This window comes from Microcaecilia unicolor, chromosome 3, assembly GCF_901765095.1.
Source record: "Microcaecilia unicolor chromosome 3, aMicUni1.1, whole genome shotgun sequence".
In the NCBI taxonomy this organism is placed as follows: domain Eukaryota; kingdom Metazoa; phylum Chordata; class Amphibia; order Gymnophiona; family Siphonopidae; genus Microcaecilia; species Microcaecilia unicolor.
The window spans coordinates 6,568,739-6,590,378 of NC_044033.1; the positions used below are offsets into that span (position 1 = coordinate 6,568,739).

A 21,640-nucleotide genomic window follows, 5' to 3' on the forward strand; every position below is an offset into this window, starting at 1 on the left:
CCCATAGTTCCTTCTCCATTTCCCCAGCATCCACTCACCTCCTCCAATAGTCTTCTACCCTATCTTTCTTCCACCTTAACCCCAGCATCCGTCTCCGCCTCTCCAACTTCACCTTCCCCTCTCACATGCCCACATTTCTTCCCCCCCCCCCACATCTGTCCTCCTTCTCCTTCTCTCACCCAAATGCCCTCCTCCTGTCTCCTGCATCAGTCCCATCTCCAAACCCCAGCTCTCACTTGCCCCCATGTTAACCCCCAACCCCAGCTTCAGACTGGGCTTAATCAGCCCCCTTCTCTTATCTGCCCAGCACCACTAAATCCACTACAGAGAAGGGAGCTGCTTTCTGTGAGAAGCTAGGACACACCAAATGGATGATGCTCATATACGAGACACACTGCATACATGACCCTCAGGGACCTTTGGTCAGACACAAGATAGCAGTTCTGATGAGTTAAATGTATCCATGCTCTGTAACCACAAAAGTCCAACCTCCCTCCACCAAATGCAGAGCATAACTAAGACATTTCTCCACAGAAGTCACAATACAATTATTCCGATTCCCATGTCACTGGAGTAATAGCAAAATAAATCTCCAACAGGCACATTGTGAAATGCAAAACCTAAGAAAATTCAAATCCAACATACATTTAGCAAACATGTGATAGAAAAGAAGAACTAATGCTATGATTTAAACAGCAAGAAACCTACATATTACTCCTGGGGAGATTTGGCGCAAACTAAAAAATTCTACACAAACATTTTGGAAATGCGGTGCACATTATTTAAAAACTAGCAAAAAAAGCCCGTTTTCATTGAAATGAAACAGGGGCTAGCAAGGTAATCACCCTGTGCCATTAATGTTTTTAAGAGAAGTTCCAGCGTCCCCCCTCCCTCCTAATTCCAGGGTCCCTCCCTCCCTCTTCCCTCCCAGTTCCAGGATCCCCCCTCCCTCCCTCCCAGTTCCAGGGTCGTCGTCTCTCCCTCCCAGTTCCAGGCCCCCCCCCCCCTCCGAATTTTAAAAGTCATTCTGACTTACCTCGTCGGGGTTATGGTGGCCGGTATCAATGGTAAAAAGTGTGCAGGCTCGGCACTTACTTCAGTTTTCCCTTCTCTGTCTCTCCTGTTTCCACAAGGGCGGGACCAGAGCTGAGAAACAGTGAAGGGAAAACTGAAGTGCCGAGCCTGCACGCTTTTTACCGCGCGAGGTAAGTCAGGATGAGTTTTAAAATTCGGAGGGAGGGGGCCTGGAACTGGAAGGGAGGGATGACGACCCTGGAATTGGGAGGGAGGGAGGGGGACCCTGGAATTGGGAGGGAGGGAGGACGGACGACGACCCTGGAAATCGGAGGGAGGGAACGAACTTCCGGTGGGTGAATATGCAGCCTTCCCTTCCCTCCCCTCCGAGGGCGGGGCACTGAGAGCGAGAGCGAGGCCTGTGGTTGGTCCCTGCTCCTTCTGACGTCGCGTTTCTTTCCCTGGCAATTATACAGAGTTCCCTCGAGGGCGGGGCAGTGATCGGGAGTGCGATTATGAACCCTACGAACACTACACGGCTTCACTGCCACGCTGCCATGGAGTCAGCTTCAGAACGTTGGAGGTGCAAATTATTATATTAGATTCTGCATCTTTATTTGTAATTTTTTTGTACAGAATTTTCCCCGTCGTAAGGCCTACCTACAGTTTCTTCCTACGCCAGTAATATTGCTCTTCAGATTCCAGGTTACCCAGATCTCTCACTCCGGCTTAGCTTCAGGTTCCACCCTCCCTACCCTGATGTAGCTTGAACCCTTTCCGTTCCCACAGCTTTCTCTGCCCACTAGTTCTTTCACTCCCCTTAGCGCCAACGTCTACCTCTCTGTATTCTTTCTCTCCTTGCCTCAACATTACCATGTTTTCCTCCTGGATAATGAACAAACAAGTAGCTGCACATCAGACCACTTCCTCCCCCTCTGTTGGCCTGAGCCCACTGTTTATTTGAACCATGTGGGACTCTGTACAGCAGTTGTGCTCAGACCAGCAGAGGAGGAGGAGGAGGAAGTGGTCTGATGCACAGCCGCTTGTTTCTTCTTTATGCCACATGATATGGAAAACAGGGTAAGCCAGTAGGGGAGGGGAGATTTGTACAAGCAGTCTGTGGGTGTAACATAGTAACACAGTAGATGACGGCAGAAAAAGACCTGCACGGTCCATCCAGTCTGCCCAAGAAGATAAATTCATATGTGCTACTTTTTTATTTGTACTGTCCTCTTCAGTGCACAGACCGTACAAGTCTGGCCAGCCCTATCCCCGCCTCCCAACCACCAGCTCTGGCACAGACCGTATAAGTCTGCCCAGCACTAGCCCCGCCTCCCAACCACCAGCTCTGGCACAGACCCTATAAGTCTGCCCAGCACTATCCCCGCCTCCCAACTACCAGTCCCGCCTCCCAACCACCAGCTCTGGCACAGACCATATAAGTCTGCCCAGCACTATCCCTGTCTCCCACCACAGACCGTATAAGTCTGCCCAGCACTAGCCCCGCCTCCCAACCACCAGCTCTGGCACCCATTCTAGGCTAAGCTCCTGAGGATCCCTTCCTTTTACACAGGATTCCTTTATGTTTATCCCACGCATGTTTGAATTCCGTTACCGTTTTCATCTCCACCACCTCCCGCGGGAGGGCATTCCAAGCATCCACCACCCTCTCCGTGAAAAAATACTTCCTGACATTCTTCTTGAGTCTGCCCCCCTTCAATCTCATTTCATGCCCTCTCGTTCTACCACCTTCCCATCTCCGGAAAAGGTTCGTTTGCGGATTAATACCTTTCAAATATTTGAACGTCTGTATCACATCACCCCTGTTCCTCCTTTCCTCCAGGGTATACATGTTCAGGGTGTGTGCTACAAGAGGAGGGGGATCAGAAACCAGACAATTTTTCCGACTTCTGTTGCTTCCTGTGCAAAATTCTGAAAGGCAAATATAGAATTCTGCGCAAATTCTGCATTGTATTGTGGTGCACAATTCCCCCCAGGAGTAACCTATGAATAGGCAGCACTACAAATATTACACTGGGCCCTAAAATACCAAAACGCCTACTACAAGTAAAACAGAAAAAGTAGGACTGTTACAGATCTTAACACATACGCAAAACACAAACAGACCCTCATCAAATACAGAACAAGGTATCCCAAATTACAGATAGAAATAGGAAGACAAAAATTGAAATGGGAACCCCCCAAAATTAAGCTCAGTATATACTGCAAGACTGGAGAAACAAAAACAAAATGTATTTTCTTTTGTACTGAACACAATACACCGACACACGCTTCCAAAAGTAGAATATTCTGCTTAATAAATTAAAAATAAAACACTTTTTTCTACCTTCGTGTCTGGGCATTTTATTTTTCTATCACATTGGTCCCAATTTCGATTTTCTGCTTTCCTGTCTTCTGCTAATTCTGTTTCCAGCAGCCACTGTCCATTTGTTATTTATCCTCTCTCCTCCTGTCTTGTTCCATTCCCTTAATATACCTGTCACAGACATATTGATCCTTCTTTAAAAGCTCTATCCTTTTTTTTTCCTTTTCTGCCTCTGTCCACTCAGATTTCTCCCTCTTAGAAAGTTGATAAGTAGATGAAAGGCGTAGACTATCTCCTTCTCTCATTCCATAGCCCTCTCATTTCCCATCCATCTATTTCCTTTTATCTTTCAACTGCTCCACATTACATTTTTACACTCTGCACTCACTATCTTCTTGTTACTCATCTCCTTGACAACCCTCCTATGGCCTCTCCCACATGGAAACACCATTCCTATCAACTCCCATCCCTACAGCGCAGGTACTTACCTGAAGCAGATGTTCTCCGAGGACAGCAGGCTTTATGTACTCACAAGTGGGTGACACTTACCCACTTCTCCCGGCCCAGAATTTACCAAAGAGTAACGAGAGCTTTGTGGAGCACGAGATATTCATGCATGCATGCACAAGTGCCTTCCCACCCACTGAGAGAACGCAGTCTCCTCAGTTTAATACTACAGCAAAAAATAAAGTAAAAAAAACTACAAAGGACACAACTCCAAGGGGAGGTGGGAGGGATTGTGAGAATATAAAGCCTGCAGTTCTCGGAGAACACCTGCGCTTTCTCCAAGGACAAGCAGGCTTATAATTCTCACAAGTGGGGAATCCCTAGCATCCAAGCTCACCAAAAACAATAAACACTGGTCAATTGGGCCTCACAACGGTGAGGACACAACACAGATTAACCTGAATAAGAGTACAGCCTGAAACAGAATTAAACAGGCCTAGGAGGGTGGAGTTGGATTCTAGAACAATCCAAGCTGTGCAACCTGTTTTCACCAGGATGGGAATGAGATCGGGGAAAGAATGTTGACAAGACAATCGACTGGTTCAGATGGAACTCCAACACCACTTTCGGCAGGAACTTAGGGTGCGTGCGGAGGACTACTCTGTTGTGATGAAACTTAGTATAAGGTACATTCACTACTAAGGCCTGAAGTTCACTGACCCTATGAGTTGAAGTAACAGCCACCAAGAAAATGACCTTCAAGGTCAAGAACTTCAGATGGCAGGAATTCAGTGGCTCAAAAGGCGCTTTCATCAGCTGGGTGAGAACAACGTTGAGATCCCATAACACCGGTGGACGTATAACTCAAGCTAAGCTTTAATAAACAACCCTTCCAGAGTGTTAGTCCTGCCAAAAGCTTCATTAGCCCTATGGATGTTAGTAGTAAGTAGAATAAGGATTGACTGCAAGTTTACTAAAGCAATGGCTAGCATCTATCAAGCCTAGAGAAATGACCTAACCTTATCTGCCAAGTTGGGAAAAACAGCTGGAGGAGGCTTGTTGGTGTAACAGATTTATGTGCACTAATTGAGAAAATATGTCCTGAGCAGGAATTAACAGCATGAAATACTAACACCCGAACGTTGTCAGGATTCAGCCCTGAAATCCAAACAGTAGCACCATACAGAAAGTCAAAAAGACGTTGGTATATAAAAAAAATTAAAACAAAACTCTGCATCAGGCAGAGAGGACATGAAAAAATGCCCAAACCTAAAGTAATTTCCCCATAGCACCGTAAGGCCCCACCTCCCCATTCCCTTGGGTGCAGCAGCACATGGGAGAAACAGGAAGAAGAGCACGTAGGGTCTCTGGTCATTACTCTTGGTATGTGCGCTGCCCTCCAATACCCAGCTCAAAGGTAGCAGGAGAACACACGCTCATGTCACTGCCTCTGTGCCATCGCAGAGTCCGGGCTTACCTGAAACATCCATCAGCGAAAGTGGTGATGGCTGATGCAGGAAGCTGCATCGCAACACAAGACCCGAAAGAGAGAAGATCCTGGAGCAAGCCTGTGACTACTACTACTACTACTAACTAGCATTTCTAAAGCGCTACTAGGGTTACGCAGCACTGTACAATTTAAACATAAACATAGAAGGACGGTCCCTGCTCAAAGAGCTTACAATCTAAAAGACAAGAGAACAATCTAAAGACAAGTGTACAATCTAGAGGACGAGTTAATCTGATAGGGTGGATAGATCGGGGCATTCTATATTTCTCAAGCGGTTAGGCGCCGAAGGCAGCATTGAAGAGGTGAGTTTTAAGCAGAGATTTGAAGATGGGTAGGGAGGGGGCATGGCGTATGGGTAAAGGAAGATTGTTCCAGGCATGGGGTGAGGCAAGGCAGAATGAGCGGAGCCTGGAGTTGGCAGTGGTGGAGAAGGGTACTGAGAGAAGGGCTTTGTCCTATGAGCGGAGGTTACGGGCGGGAACATAGGGGGAGATGAGGGTGGAGACGTAGTGAGGAGCCGCAGACTGAGTGCATTTGTAGGTAAGGAGGAGGAGCTTGAATTGTATGCGATAGCTGATCGGAAGCCAATGAAGTGATTTGTTGGCTCTGCTGACGGGAAGGAGGGAGGAAGGCAGGCACGGAGATGCTGGACCAGGAATGGTAACTGCAACTGTTTTGGAGGGGGGGGGGGGGGGGGGTGGTTAACCGCAGGAACAAAGCCTTTTACCGCTCCCGCATCCACGGTAAATGGCCAGATTATTTTTTCTTTTAGCATGGATTACTGTGGTTTACTGCAGCTCCCTGTCCCCACGTCATTCTCTAAATTTCTGTTTCTTTAACTGTTACTGCACTGCTTATAGATTCTGCCTTTCTTAGGTTTCCATTTCAGTTCTTGTCTGTCTGTTTCTAACTTATGGCATCTTATTCTGTTGGATGAGGATCTGTCCTTGGTGGATTTTGTTAGTGTGGAATTCATCTCTGTTGTCACCTGTGTAAATAAGGTATTTTCTAGAATGAGGATGGGGTTGAGATGGGGAACGGGGTGAAGCTAGGAGGCAGAGTGAGGACTGGGGGCATGTGCTAAGGTCTCAAAGATTGCTGCCACTTGGCGCCCCAGTTTCGAGAAGCCCTCATTTTCTCTCTCGATCTAGTGCATGTTTTTCAAATGTGGCCCCGAGATCACAGAACCAGTTGTTTCTTTTACAGAAAATGAAGAATTATACATCTGGAAACTTGATTCCTTGCTATGTCCAGACTTTCAAGCAGGTATTGCAGTTGGGACAATATATGAGAACATTTCAACTTAAATACAAATATTGCATATGAAACTATGAGACACCATTGTCAAACTTTTTCTATATGTGCAGTTCCAGTGAATGACCGAACCAGACTGTCAGTGGTGCATCTTAACATCCTTACAAACGGCCCTGGCATACTGAGATTCTTTGTTCCCTCTATCAAGTGCTTAATCCATGGTTTCCCAATAGGCTGCAGGAGTCAGACTGGTTGAGAAACTGCAAAACTGAAAAGAAAACTGAAGTTTCAAAAGTGTTTTTTCTCCCTTAAGTGTCTTTAGTGCTACAGCGGTTTAATCTGGCTGTCTTGAGCTGACCAGGCTTTCTTCATATAACCTAATTACGCTTAATTTATTGTTCTTTAAACGCCAGCTCCTCATCACAATATAAATCTCTATATACAAAGTTTCTTTGGGAAGGATACGGTGTCAGACTTGTGCAGTTCTTATAGGTCCCAGTGGAGCGCACTCAGAATGAATGCCATGTAAACAAACGAGTTTTTCCTGGAAAAAGGTTTTTTGGGCTGCTGCTGCGTGTACACAGTGCAGGAAGGGCTTCTAGACATGCACTGACCACCACTTGTACAGTTTGCCAGACATTTCTTGTAGGTCTGCTTTAATGGCCACTGAGCAACTGATACCCACCTATGGGTGTGGTGAGGCAATAAGAGGTATATTACGGGAAAGTAGCATTTCAACTAGATTTATCCGAGGGTAACATTTAATAGGTATTTTCCAGTTGCCATGGCACGATAGCTACATGCTGCAAAACATACTCTGAAATAGACTGACCATAAAAGACATACAAACTGAGGTAAGATATTGTGGAAAGGCCCCGTTCATTTCTGTATCTAAGCAGCATTTCAGTACCGCTAAAGGACAGGTGGGGTGATCTGCTAATTAGAGCAGTGAACTGAGAACCAAGGAAGCCAGGACTCCACTTCCAAATCTGTTAGCAATGTGCCTTACAGCTAACTTCACACCCTCAAATCACCTTAGGTACAAATTTAAGATTGTAAGCCCTTTGAGAGAAGGAAATACCAACTGTGCCTGAATTGCAACTCACTTTTAGCTTGGATTTGGAAAGGCAAGTAATCAAACTCAAACCTATTAGTGCAGGTTTACAAACTGGAGGTAACACAACCTAATACTCCTTTCATGAGGTCAGTGAGAATGAACCAGCACTGTAAACAAACTGTAAACTAAAAACGGAATATGGAAGGAAAGATGTTCACAAAGGTGAGGGGAACAGCACACTTTACAGTCACAGAAGTCTGGTTTCTCAATCCTTAGGAAACAAAGAAGTGTGTTTTCAAAGCACAAAGTTATATAGTAAACCTTTGTAAGTCTAAGTGTTTTGGAAAATGAGCCCCAAAGTCTATAAGTCCTGTTGTGTTTGTTACTCGGTGATCATGGGATTTCTGGGAAGTTTCAGTCCCCTTTGGTATCCTGATCATAAATTTACCAATCTCACCTGGAAACTGTGCCTCGGCAGTCACAGGACCTCCTTGTTCTCGGCGATGCATTCTTTTAACTGTCATATTTTCTGTATTCAATGGCATATACCATGACTGTTCCTCCATGAGCACTAAGGCTTTAGGGAGGTTATGTGCCCTCCCCTTGTCCCTTTTCACCCATTACGTCCCTCACCCATAACTGTCTTGTCTGTCTGTATTATTTAGATTGTAAGCTCTTTTGAGCAGGGACTGTCTCTTTGTATCAGGTGTTCAGCGCTGCCTGCGTCTGGTAGCGCTATACAAATGCTAATAATGTGCAGGCCTCCTATGTATTACATTTACCCAGTCAATATCGGGGTAATTGAAATCACCCATTATTATTGTGTTGCCCAGTTTGTTTGCATCCCTAATTTCCTTTAACATTTCTGCATCCAGGCGGACGGTAGTACACTCCTATCACTATCCTTTTCCCCTTGACACATGCGACAGTGGGTTTGGCCAGTTGATCCTCCAGAACCTCTTTGGGGGTTAGAATCCAACTCCATCCCCCTAGGGCCATTTCTTTTCTGTTCTAGGTTACCTTCCAAAAATAACAATATATTTTAAAAAAGGCTTCTTGTTGGCAGCATCTTGTTCTCTGTTTTCTCCTGGTTTTTTTTTTTTCTGTTAAAGGTGTTCTCTAACTAGTGAGGTCCCATTGCTGTCCAACTTGTCCTGAAAGAAAAGAGTTGTTTACTGGTGGCGTGTGTTTTCTGTGGATAACAGGATACAAGTTCTCGCTTTTCCACTCGCCTTCTCAGAAGCTATAGTCTACTCAAGCAGAATTGGTAGACTGAGTTAAAGTAAGTAACTTATTTCTCTGCCCTATGTAGTTCTTGCTTGGGTTTTCTACAGGTTACAGGGAAATAAGAGCTACATTGAAGATTCCCCCATACCTGTGGACAATAGGTGTACAATCAGTAGTGCAGTTCATTTAGATACCAGTTACTACTTGTTAGCTATTTGTTACTATTTGTGGAGTGGAGGAGTGGCCTAGTGGTTAGGGTGGTGGACTTTGGTCCTGGGGAACTGAGGAACTGAGTTCAATTCCCACTTCAGGCACAGGCAGCTCCTTGTGACTCTGGGCAAGTCACTTAACCCTCCATTGCCCCATGTAAGCCGCATTGAGCCTGCCATGAGTGGGAAAGCGCAGGGTACAAATGTAACAAAAATAAAATAGATACTATTGGAGACTCTACATGGAATGTTGCTACTATTGGAGATTCTACATGGAATGTTGCTATTCCACTAGCAACATTCCATGTAGAAGCCTGCGCGGCCACATTGGTGATCTGCAAGGGCCGACTTCTACATGGAATGTAGTGGAATAGCAAAATTCCATGTAGAATCTCAAATAGTAGCAACAGTGGAGGAGTGGCCTAGTGGTTAGGGTGGTGGACTTTAGTCCTGAGGAACTGAGTTCAATTCCCACTTCAGGCACAGGCAGCTCCTTGTGACTCTGGGCAAGTCACTTAACCCTCCATTGCCCCATGTAAGCCGCATTGAGCCTGCCATGAGTGGGAAAGCGCAGGGTACAAATGTAACAAAAATAAAATAGATGCTATTGATCTGGATCCAAGATGGCGACGTCGTGAATTCAATCACCAGACGTGCTACAACCTACCTCCGTTAGAGCTGAGGAAGGTGTTTTGCCGGTCGATTGCGATGGGCAAACGGAGAGGCAGAGTCAGGGAGGTTCCCTCTACCCCTGGCGAAACCCCCCAACTTCAGCAAGCAACGCTGGAACGGTATGGAATCGCGTTGGGTCCCGAGATGGTGTCAACTCCTGCTGCCGGAGCTAGCGCGTTGACGCTAGCCAACAGTATAGACGGGGCTTCCTTGAGCCCCGTCGAACGTGCGGCTCCCCCGCAACCCGGACGAGAAAGTACTCCATCAAGTCCTGCCACACTACTCCCAGGAGGAGAACGGAGTGAACGGAGAGGGAACTTGCTGGAGACAGAAGGAAAACTGGACGATAACAACCTGGGTGAACCAGCTTTTAATTTCAGCCCTGTAGTAAGATCTAAAACAGTGAGTACCTTGGACCAGGTTGTTAAAGCTCCCCTCCCGGATTTTCTAACGGGACAAACGGAAAAACCAGCTGTAGTGACCCTAGAGTCACTGTGGGACTTAACTTCCAACATGCACTCCTCACTACAAACTTTAGTTAAAAAAAATACTGAGACAATTAAGATTCTGGCTGAGACTGCGTTGGCACAATTGCAAACTAATGATCTCCATACCATTGAAGTTAAAGCTCTGACTGAAAGAAATGAGAAAGTTGAGCTTATGGGTCAAGCTTTTTTAAAGGATAAGATCTTTACTTCAAGGCGATTGGAGTATTTAGAAAATCACTCTAAAAGATTGAACTTACGTTTCATAAATTTTCCCAAATCACCGCTTGTTACTCCATTGCAAATGGTTAGGAAATACTTGATTGAGATATTAGGTATGTCTGAGAATTCATTGCCTCCAATAACTCGGGCTTTTTATTTGCAACCAAACACTAAAGATGTAAAGGAAAATTCGCAAGCCCAGAAGGAGGAGGCAATGAATCTCACTACTTTTCTTGAATCATCACTTGAGGTGATAACTCAAAGAATAACCTTGTTAACTACCTTTGCACTGGAATTAGATAGAGACGCAGTGCTCAGACTCTCTCTTAGACATCTAGATTCTTTATTTTTGGGTTCAAAGATACGAGTGTACCCGGATTTATCTAGGGATACACAAAAGAGACGCAAGATATTTTTAACCTTGCGCCCTAGGGTGCTTGCAATAGGTGCTAATTTCCTGTTAAGATTTCCCTGTATAAGTAGAGTATTGCACCAGTCTAAATCTTACCAGTTCTTTGAACCCAGTCAGTTGGAGGATTTCCTGATAAGTAGAGAGGAGGTTAATGTGGTAATATAGTCACATATGTAATACTGTATGACAGCTTAGAGTGACCACTTGGGACAAGATGTTTTCTTTAATTAGTTTTACCTCTGTTTAATTTCTCTTTCTTGGATCGTTTCTTTAATAGTATTGTGGACGATAAAAATGAAACCTTAGATTTGAATTTATCTTTATTCTTTATTGTATTACTTATTTGTGTAAACACTCATAAGAGTTATTATGATTGTTAAAAATTAATAAAGAGAAATAAAAAAAAAAAAATAGATGCTATTGGAGATTCTACATGGAATGTTGCTACTATTGGAGATTCTACATGGAATGTTGCTACTATTGGAGATTCTACATGGATTGTTGCTACTATTGGAGATTCTACATGGATTGTTGCTATTCCACTAGCAACATTCCATGTAGAAGGCTGCGCAGGCTTCTGTTTCTGTGAGTCTGACGTCCTGCACGTACATGCAGGACGTCAGACTCACAGAAGCAGAAGCCTGCGCGGCCACATTGGTGATCTGCAAGGGCCGACTTCTACATGGAATGTTGCTAGTGGGACTCTGGGCAAGTCACTTAACCCTCCATTGCCCCATGTAAGCCGCATTGAGCCTGCCATGAGTGGGAAAGCGCAGGGTACAAATGTAAGAAAAAAAAAAAACGATTTTTGAAAGAATCAAGGCTTGGATCAGTTTTTGCAGGTCATCAATAGAAAAATATGATCACACATGGCACGAAAATCTAAGATTAAGATAAATAGATGTCAATTTCTTAATATGAATATCACCATTTAAATAAAGAGTCTAATCAGACTCCTAAGCTCTTTACAGTCTTCTGAACAGTTTAATGTTCTAATGTAGGAATAACAGTATTTTATAGACCTCTATCATATTTCCCCTCAGTCATCTTCTCCAAGCTGAAGAGAACCAGCTGCTTTAGACTTTCCTCATAGAGAAGTTGTCCCATCCCTTTATCATTTTCATCACCCTTCTCTGTTCCTTTTCTATTCCGCTATATCTCCGAGATGCGGTGACCAGAATTTCACACAATATTTCAGGTGTAGTCGCACCATGGAACGATACATAGTAACATAGTAGATGACGGCAGAAAAAGACCTGCATGGTCCATCCAGTCTGCCCAACAAGACAAACTCATATGTGCTACTTTTTGTGTATACCCTACTTTGATTTGTACCTGTGCTCTTCAGGGCACAGACCATATAAGTCTGCCCAGCACTATCCCTGCCTCCCACCACCGGCTCTGGCACAGACCGTATAAGTCTGCCCAGCACTATCCCCGCCTTCCAACCACCAGCCCTGCCTCCCACCACCGGCTCTGGCACAGACCGTATAAGTCTGCCCTGCACTATCCCCGCCTCCCAACCATGGCTCTGGCACAGGCACAGACCGTATAAGTCTGCCCAGCACTATACTCACCTCCCAGCCCTGCCTCCCAACCCCGGCTCTGGCACAGACCGTACAAGTCTGTCCAGCATTATCCCCGCCTCCCAACCACCAGTCCCGCTTCCCACCACTGGCTCTGGCACAGACCGTATAAGTCTGCCAAGCACTATCCCCGCCTCCCAAACACTGGCTCTGGCACAGACCGTGTAAGTCTGCCCAGCACTATCCCCGCCTCCCAACCACCAGCCCTGCCTCCCACCACCGGCTCTGGCACAGACCGTATAAGTCTGCCCTGCACTATCCCCGCTTCCCAACCTCCAGTCCTGCCTCCCACCACCGGCTCTGGCACAGACCGTATAAGTCTGCCCTGCACTATCCCCGCCTCCCAACCATGGCTCTGGCACAGGCACAGACCGTATAAGTCTGCCCAGCACTATCCTCACCTCCCAGCCCTGCCTCCCAACCCCGGCTCTGGCACAGACCGTACAAGTCTGTCCAGCATTATCCCCGCCTCCCAACCACCAGTCCCGCTTCCCACCACTGGCTCTGGCACAGACCGTATAAGTCTGCCCAGCACTATCCCCGCCTCCCAAACACTGGCTCTGGCACAGACCGTGTAAGTCTGCCCAGCACTATCCCCGCCTCCCAACCACCAGCCCCGCCTCCCGATCTTGACTAAGCTCCTGAGGATCCATTCCTTCGGCACAGGATTCCTTTAAGCTTATCCCACGCATGTTTGAATTCCGTTGTAACATTCTCATTTTTATTTTCCATTCCTTTCCTAATAATTCCTAACATTCTGTTTGCTCTTTTAGCAGCTGCTGCTTCACACTGAGCAGAGGGTTTCAAAGTATCATCAACGATGACACCTAGATCCTTTTCCTAGGCAGTTACTCCTAACGTGGAACTTTGCATCACGTAGCTACGGTTTGGGTTCCTCTTTGTACACACAGAAGAAACAAATCTCCGCAAAAGTATACAGTACGAAGCAAAACTGCGAAGATGACTCAAAAACAATGGACAACGCTTCAGCTAAGAAAAACTGTTCAAGGATGGTGGAGACTCAACAGCTGTGTTTTGGTCAGCTAGGCCTGCATCAGGAGTCTCTTGCTCATAAACTGCAGGTTCATTCTCAAAGTTTTGTTTTGTATTTTTATCTAGAATAGATTTTGTTTAGGCGCACCAGGAGTATCAATTTGTTGTTTAAATACACAGACAACGAAAAATATCTTCATTGGATGATCTTACTTGATACAAGAGACTCCTGATTCAGATCTAGCTGGTTGAAACACAGCTATGTCGAGTCTCCACCATGCTTAATAAACAGCTTTTCTTATCTGAAGAGTTGTCCGTCGTTTTTGAGTCATCTTCATTGTTTTGCTTCATATTGGGTTCCTCTTTCCCACATGCATCACTTTGCACTTGCTCACATTAAATGTCTTCTGCCATTTGGATGCCCAGTCTCCTAGTCTCATAAGGTCCTCTTACAATTCTTCACAATCCTCTTATGATTTAACAACTTGAATAACTGTGTCTAAATTAATCAGCTCACTTGTTGGTCCCATTTCTAGATCATTTATAAATGTGTTAAAAAGCAACGGTCCCAGCACAGACCCCTGGGGAACCCCGCTATCTACCCTTCTCCACTGAGAATACTGAACATTTAACCCTACTCTCTGTTTTCTATCCTTTAATCAATACACAATAGGACACTGTCTCCTATCTCATTTTTTAAATTTCATTTATATCCCACTTATCATCTGAGTTACAGATACAACAATAAAAAAAAAGAAACCAAATATAATTAACACTAATTCCAACTTAAATTCAGAACCACATTAAGTATAGGCCTGTGCAAACAACTGTTTCTTAAAATTAGATATTGATACCATACGAAGATGTTCTAATTTTCTCAGGAGACGTTCATGAGGTGCTTTGTCAAATAAACAGGGAAAAAAGGAAATAGATTCCCTCATAGAAAATGTCAGTAAGACAAGAAGTAGGGAAGGACCAATGGACAACCAATATGCGAACAGCGTCCCAGAGGTAAAATATCAAACTTTATTGATATGTACAAAGAGGCACTTGAAGTTAGACAACATGAATCTTTGTTGCCTCTACCTTTCAAAAAGGTCACATATATTGCGTCATACAGAAGGTCTACGGTACACACTTAACTGCTGAGAGAGTTGCGTAATATCCCTCTGGAGGGATGGTCTCCAGCACCAGACAATATTACACCTGTTTCACTAATGTGTGTCTTTCTACTAGTTATGCTTGTCCCTGTGCATCTTAGCATCTCTCAAGCATGCTGCACTTTTAACATGTTTGCAAACGTTCAAAAATAGATGGGTCTGAATTGTATGGCTGGAATCATAGGAGCCAACTTTTCTAAATTATTGGGGATGCTATCCCCAACGGAAATTAACCCTCCCCGGACAGAATCAAGGAGTTTGTTCAATATTGGGGTTATTCAAGCACCCTCAGAGCCAGCTCCTATGGCTGTGATGAGGCAGTGCAGAATTCTGCAGAAATCACCTTGGCTCCCAAGTCTCTTTTCATTCTTTTCCTTTGCATGTATGCTTTCAGAAAGCAATTCAGGGTACGCTAGCTGCTGTATGCTTCAATCTTTTCCATTCTGACTGCAGAGTCAACAACCAGACTAGAATTTCCCCCATCTCCTCTGACAGGCCCTGTGCCTGCAATAACACTTACTGAGTAATCGTATTTATGTTTCAGATTCCAGCGGCAGATCGGACACTGGCCTGAAGGATTGGGAGGAAGAACAGGAATCTTTACATCCTCTTTAATTCTGCCTTCAATCTAGGAAATAAAGAAAGATCAAACTGCATTATCGGTTGCACAGGATAAACAACAGTATAAAAAAAGCTAGGAGAGGACGCAACCCACATTCTAGAGTATAAAACTTAGGGGACAGTACTGCCCATTGTCCCTGACCTTAGCCTGTAGGTGGGCTTTTGAAGTTACTACTTGAATTTTCCTGTTTGAATAAATATTTTTCATGTTGTTAAAACCTCTTGTCAACCACTATGTTATCCAAGTCTATCAATGAGGCTGTCTCTTCCTATAATACTATATTCTCCTTTGCTCTGGATACTCTCGCTTCTCCCACTTCCAGTTCTGTAAGGCATACCAAACCCCTGCCTTGGCTAACCACTACAATCCACTACCTACGTTTCTGTGCCCGAGCTGCCGAACACCTTTGGCTGAAATCCAGTGCCCATTGCTGACTTCATAAATTTCAAATCCTTGCTGACTTCCTTCCAGTCTGCTCTTTCACTTGCCAAACAGGACTTCTCCTTCCCTCAGTCCATTCTCTCAACCCCTGCCTCCTTTTGGAGTGGAGGAGTAGCCTAGTGGTTAGTGCAGTGGACTTTGATCCTAGGGAACTGAGTTCAATTCCCACTGCAGCTCCTTGTGACTCTGGACAAGTCACTTAACCCTCCATTGCCCCTGGTACAAAATAAGTACCTGAATATATGTAAACCGCTTTGAATGTAGTTGCAAAAACCTCAGAAAGGCAGTATATCAAGTCCCATTTCCTTTTTCTTCCTCACCTGAAATCATTGAAGAGAAAACTGCAGATTTTCTTTCCTCCTCTCCTGTTATCCATTCTGTCATAGCCTCAGTCTTTCACTTTCCACTGCAACTATTCCTGATGCCTTTAAACATGCTGTAGTTACAGCACTCCTCAAAAAAAACCTTCATTGGGCCCTACCTGTTCTTTTTTTTTTTTTTTGTTACATTTGTACCCCGCGCTTTCCCACTCATGGCAGGCTCAATGCGGCTTACATGGGGCAATGGAGGGTTAAGTGACTTGCCCAGAGTCACAAGGAGCTGCCTGTGCCTGAAGTGGGAATCAAACTCAATTCCCCAGGACCAAAGTCCACCACCCTAACCACTAGGCCACTCCTCCACTGTTGCTACTATTTGAGAATCTATTCCATTAGCAACATTCCATGTAGAAGTCGGCCCTTGCAGATCACCAATGTGGCCGCGCAGGCTTCTGCTTCTGTGAGTCTGACGTCCTGCACATACATGCAGGACGTCAGACTCACAGAAACAGAAGCCTGCGCAGCCTTCTACATGGAATGTTGCTAGTGGAATAGCAACATTCCATGTAGAATCTCCAATAGTATCTATTTTATTTTTGTTACATTTGTACCCTGCGCTTTCCCACTCATGGCAGGCTCAATGCGGCTTACATGGGGCAATGGAGGGTTAAGTGACTTGCCCAGAGTCACAAGGAGCTGCCTGTGCCTAAAGTGGGAATCAAACTCAGTTCCTCAGTTCCCCAGGACCAAAGTCCACCACCCTAACCACTAGGCCACTCCTCCACTGTTGCTACTATTTGAGATTCTACAAGGAATGTTGCTACTATTGGAGATTCTACATGGAATGTTGCCACTAGTGGAGATTCTACATGGAATGTTGCTATTCCACTAGCAACATTCCATGTAGAAGTTGGCCCTTGCAGATCACCAATGTGGCCGCGCAGGCTTCTGCTTCTGTGAGTCTGACGTCCTGCACGTCAGACTCACAGAAACAGAAGCCTGCGCAGCCTTCTACATGGAATGTTGCTAGTGGAATAGCAACATTCCATGTAGAATCTCCAATAGAAGCAACATTCCATGTAGAATCTCCAATAGTATCTATTTTATTTTTGTTACATTTGTACCCCACGCTTTCCCACTCATGGCAGGCTCAATGCGGCTTACATGGGGTAATGGAGGGTTAAGTGACTTGCCCAGAGTCACAAGGAGCTGCCTGTGCCTGAAGTGGGAATCAAACTCAATTCCCCAGGACCAAAGTCCACCACCCTAACCACTAGGCCACTCCTCCACTTCTTCCAACTATCGCCCCATCTCCCTCCTCCCTTTTCTATCCAAAATACTGGAACGTGTTGTTCACTGCTATTGTCTTCACTTTCTTTCATTTCAAGCAATTCTTGATCCACTTCAATCTGGCTTTTGCCCTCTTCATTCAACTGAAACAGCACTTGCTAAAGTCTCCAATAACCTGTTCCTGGCCAGTTGCAAAGGTCTCTATCCTCATCCTTCTCTACCTGCTGCTATTGACACTGTTGATCACCGCCTACTCCTTGATACGCTGTCCTCACTTGGATTTCAGGGCTCTGTTCTTTCCTGGTTTTCTTCTTATCTCTCCCATCGCACTTTTAGTGTATACTCTGGCAGACCCTCCTCCACTTCTATCCCACTATCGTTGGTGTACCTCAGGGCTCTGTCTTGGGACCTCTTCTTTTAAGAAACATGACGGCAGATAAAGGCCATATGACCCATCCAGTCTGCCCATCCTCTGCAACCCCTAATTCTTCCTGCTCCTAAGTGATCCCACATGCTTATTCCATGCCTTTTAAAATTCTGGAACAGTCCTCAAGTCCACCACCTCCGCCGGGAGGCCATCCCACGCCTCTCCACCACCCTTTCTGTGAAATAAAACTTCCTTTGGTTACTCCTAAGCCTATTCCCTCTTAACTTCATCATTTGCTGTAATATATGGGATTGAAGGTCAGCTGGGGATGGAATGAGTGGAATGTTTTGGCTGTAATTATGTGTTGATATTCTCTGTTATGGGAAACAGGCTAGTTGTTTAAGGGATGCCAGCACCTCTGGGAAAGGCACCTTCAACCTGTGCAGGTCTGGGGGAGTTATTCTCTGTTATGGTGGTTGTTTAAGGGATGCCAGCACATCTGGGAAAGGCACCTTCAACCTGTGCAAGTCTGGGGGAGTTATTCTCTGTTATGGGAAACAGGCTGGTTGTTTAAGGGATGCCAGCTCGTGCAAGTCTGGGAAAGGCACCTTTGTTTCACACTATAAAAGAGGGGGGAGCATGGGACCTTCTTTAGAAGCTTGCCTGAACATAGGGACGCCTTGTTCAGTGAAGGGTATTTCCCTGCAATCTCTGAGGAAGAGCTAGTGCTTCCCTGGTGGTCTTCCCAGATGCTGACTGAATTGCAGGTGCTGTAAGTATCTTGGTGTATGTGTTCACATATGTATCACCAATAAAAGCGATATACCGCATATTGTGTCTGGTGGCTTTTGTGTTGTCATAAGCACAGCGCCCCCTAGTGTTACATATGCCCCCTCATTCCAGAGCTCTCCTTCATTTGAAAAAGGCTCTCTTTCTGTACATAAATGCCCTTGAGATATTTAAACGTTTCTATCATGTCTCCTCTCTCCCTCCTCTCTTCCAGCGTATACATGTTGAGGTTCATAAGCCTGTCCCTATAATTTTTGCATTCAAGATCGCTTACTAATTTCGTAGCTGCTTCTTCCTTTGGTACTTGATCTCAACCCATGGTGTTCAGTACTATGCTGATGACTGCCAGATCTACCTCTCCACACCAGAAATTCCAGCAGGAATCCAGGCCCACGTATCAGCCTAACAAAACTGTTATCACCCCTCACTTAAGACTACTGCAACTTGCTTCTCACAGTTCTCCCACTAAGCCATCTATCTCCCCTTCAATCTGTTCAAAATTCTGCTGCACGACTTATATTCCGTCAGTGTCATTATGCTCATATTAGCCCTTTCTTCAAGTCACTTCATTGGCTCTCTATCTGTTTCTTCATACACTTCAAACGCCTCTTATTGACTTACAAGTGCATTCACTCTGCAGCTTCTCAGTACCTCTCCACTCTCATCTCTCCCTACATTCCTCCCCGGGAACTCCGTTCACTGGGTAAATCTCTCTTATCTGCAACCTTCTCCTCCACTGCTAACTCCAGACTCCGTTCCTTTTATCTTGCTGCTCAATATCCCTGGAATAGGCTTCCTGAGCCAGTATGTCAAGCTCCAGCTCTGGCCGTCTTCAAATCCAGGCAAAAAGCCCACTTTTTTGATGCTGCTTTTAAACCCCTATTCACGTGTACAGTACCCATGTATGTTTTATCATTCCCACCTTAGAAATTCCCTTATCCATTATTTGTCCTGTTTGTCTGTCCTAATTAGATTGTAAGCTCTTTTGAGTAGGGACTGTCTCTTCATGTTCAAGCGTACAGCACTGCATACGTCAAGTCACACTACAGAAATGATAAACAGTAGTAGCCTGGTGTGAGAGGAAGGGATGGAGGTAGGTGTTGAAAGGAGGGAGGAGTTTAGGTTGTCTACATGGGAGAAGTTTGTTCTGGGGTTGCGGGGTTTGAGGGTGGGCGGTAATTTGGACCCAATACTTCTATCTTGTGTTAAGCACCAACGTCATGGTTTGTTGCCGTTGGCTTATACTTTAGTTTGAAAGAGTTTGGAGAAAGGGGTTGCCAGTTATAGGCCCATATCTAATTTGGGTATGCTAGTCAAGCTGGCAGTTGGTGGATTTTCTGGATAATGTGGGGGCATTAAGCCCCTATCAGTCTGGTTTTTGCGAAGAGTATGGGACTGAGACAGTGTTAGTTCAGTTTTTACGTGATGTTCGTGCTCAGCTGGATAAGGGTAAGGTTGCCTTGACGGTGTCATTGAACCTTACTGTTGCATTTGATGTGTTAGATCCTGTTACTTTTGCAGTGATTGGTTGACCTGGGGTTAGATGGTTTTCTTCTTTTCCCCAGAATCATTTTGTTCAACTGTCCACGAGTTGCAGTGTGGAGTGCCCCAAGACTCTGCTTTATCCCCAGTGCTGTTTAATTTGTTTTTGGCTCCCTTGGTGCAAGTAATTCAGCAATTGGTTGTAAGTGTTTATGTGTAAGTTGATGATGTATTGCACTGGAGGAATGTGGAGAAAACTACAGCATGTTGGCTGACTGGGCATTTGCCAAGCCCTGGGGTTCTGCCACAATTCTTGCAGGATAAGGTGCAGGTACCTGGGAGTTTGGATTGTAACATAGTAGATGACGGCAGAAAAAAGACCTGCACGGTCCATCCAGTCTGCCCAACAAGATAAACTCACATGTGCTACTTTTTGTGTATACCTTACCTTGATTTGTACCTGCCATATCAGGGCACAGACCGTATAAGTCTGCCCAGCACTATCCCCACCTCCCAACCACCAGCCCCGCCTCTCACCACCGGTTCTGGCACAGACCGTATAAGTCTGCCCAGCACTATCCCCGCCTCCAAACCACCAGTCCCGCCTCCCACCACCGGTTCTGGCACAGACCGTCTAAGTCTGCCCAGCACCATCCCCTTCTAGCTAGGGCCACCGCCTTGTCACACTGTTTTGTCGCCTTCAAATCCTCAGATACTATCACCCCAAGATCCCTCTCCCCATCTGTACCTATCAGACTCTCCCCACCTAACACATACGTCTCCCGTGGATTTGTACTCCCTAAGTGCATCACTTTGCATTTCTTCACATTGAATTTTAATTGCCAAACCTTAGACCATTCTTCTACCTTCCGTAGGTCCTTTTTCATGTTTTCCACTCCCTTCGGGGTGTCCACTCTGTTACAGATCTTAGTATCATCACCCTGGTTTATTATTTGAATGAGACGTTTCAGGGGTGGTGCGATCAGGGTTTTCCTCATTGAGGTGGTTGAAAGCTGTACGTCCTTACTTTGAGGAGCCTATGCTGCAAGCATTTCTACATTCTTTTGTTTCTAAACTAAATTACGGTAATATGGTTTACATGGGCGTGCCTCATTAGGTGTTGCGATGGTTAGATACAGTTCAGAATGAAGGAATTGTGTTAAATTTCATTGGCTTCCCGTGGAATATAGGCCAGGGTTTATTTGACTTCCTTGCTCCAGTCTTATGATCCCTTCTAGGGATGCATGCATTACTTGCTCTCTCGCCCCAGGCGCAAGCTTGCCTTTTTGTGGAATCAATTACCATTCGAAATTCGGAAGGAACAATCTCAAACAACGTAAGGTCAAGTTGAAAATCTTTTTTCTAAATTGCTAGGATTGTGAGTCCATCTGGGACAGAAAATTACCTGCAAAAACAGTACATGTAAACCGCCTTGACTGTATTTACAGAAAGGTGGTATATCACGTGTAGAATAAACAAACATAATTGCACTCAGAGAATAGTCAGTCTGTAATTTTTGTGTACTTTTGTCAACCTTGTGTGTTCAGAAATGTGTTAATGCTGAATGTTCTTGTGAGAAAATGCTATCCTATTTTAAATGGTTTTCTTTTTCACCAGTTTATTTTATTCTACACCACTGACTTGTTTTTGACAAAACGGGTGGTATATCAAATGTCTTAAACTATTGAACTACTTATTCTTTCTGTTAACTTTCCTTCAATGTGCATTTTCTATTCCCGTTACTGCAGCACAGTATTA

At 45.1% G+C, this 21,640-nt stretch overlaps 1 protein-coding gene across 1 annotated transcript in view; it reads right to left on the reverse strand.

The window, feature by feature from the left end:
• The window catches only part of MRPS18A (mitochondrial ribosomal protein S18A), a 37,327-nt gene that overhangs the window by 12,753 nt on the left and 2,934 nt on the right, over positions 1–21,640 (reverse strand). Inside the window, exon 3 of the mRNA XM_030199246.1 lies at positions 15,095–15,202. Coding sequence (XP_030055106.1) covers positions 15,095–15,202 — 108 coding nt within the window. The remainder of the gene's footprint in view (positions 1–15,094; positions 15,203–21,640) is intronic.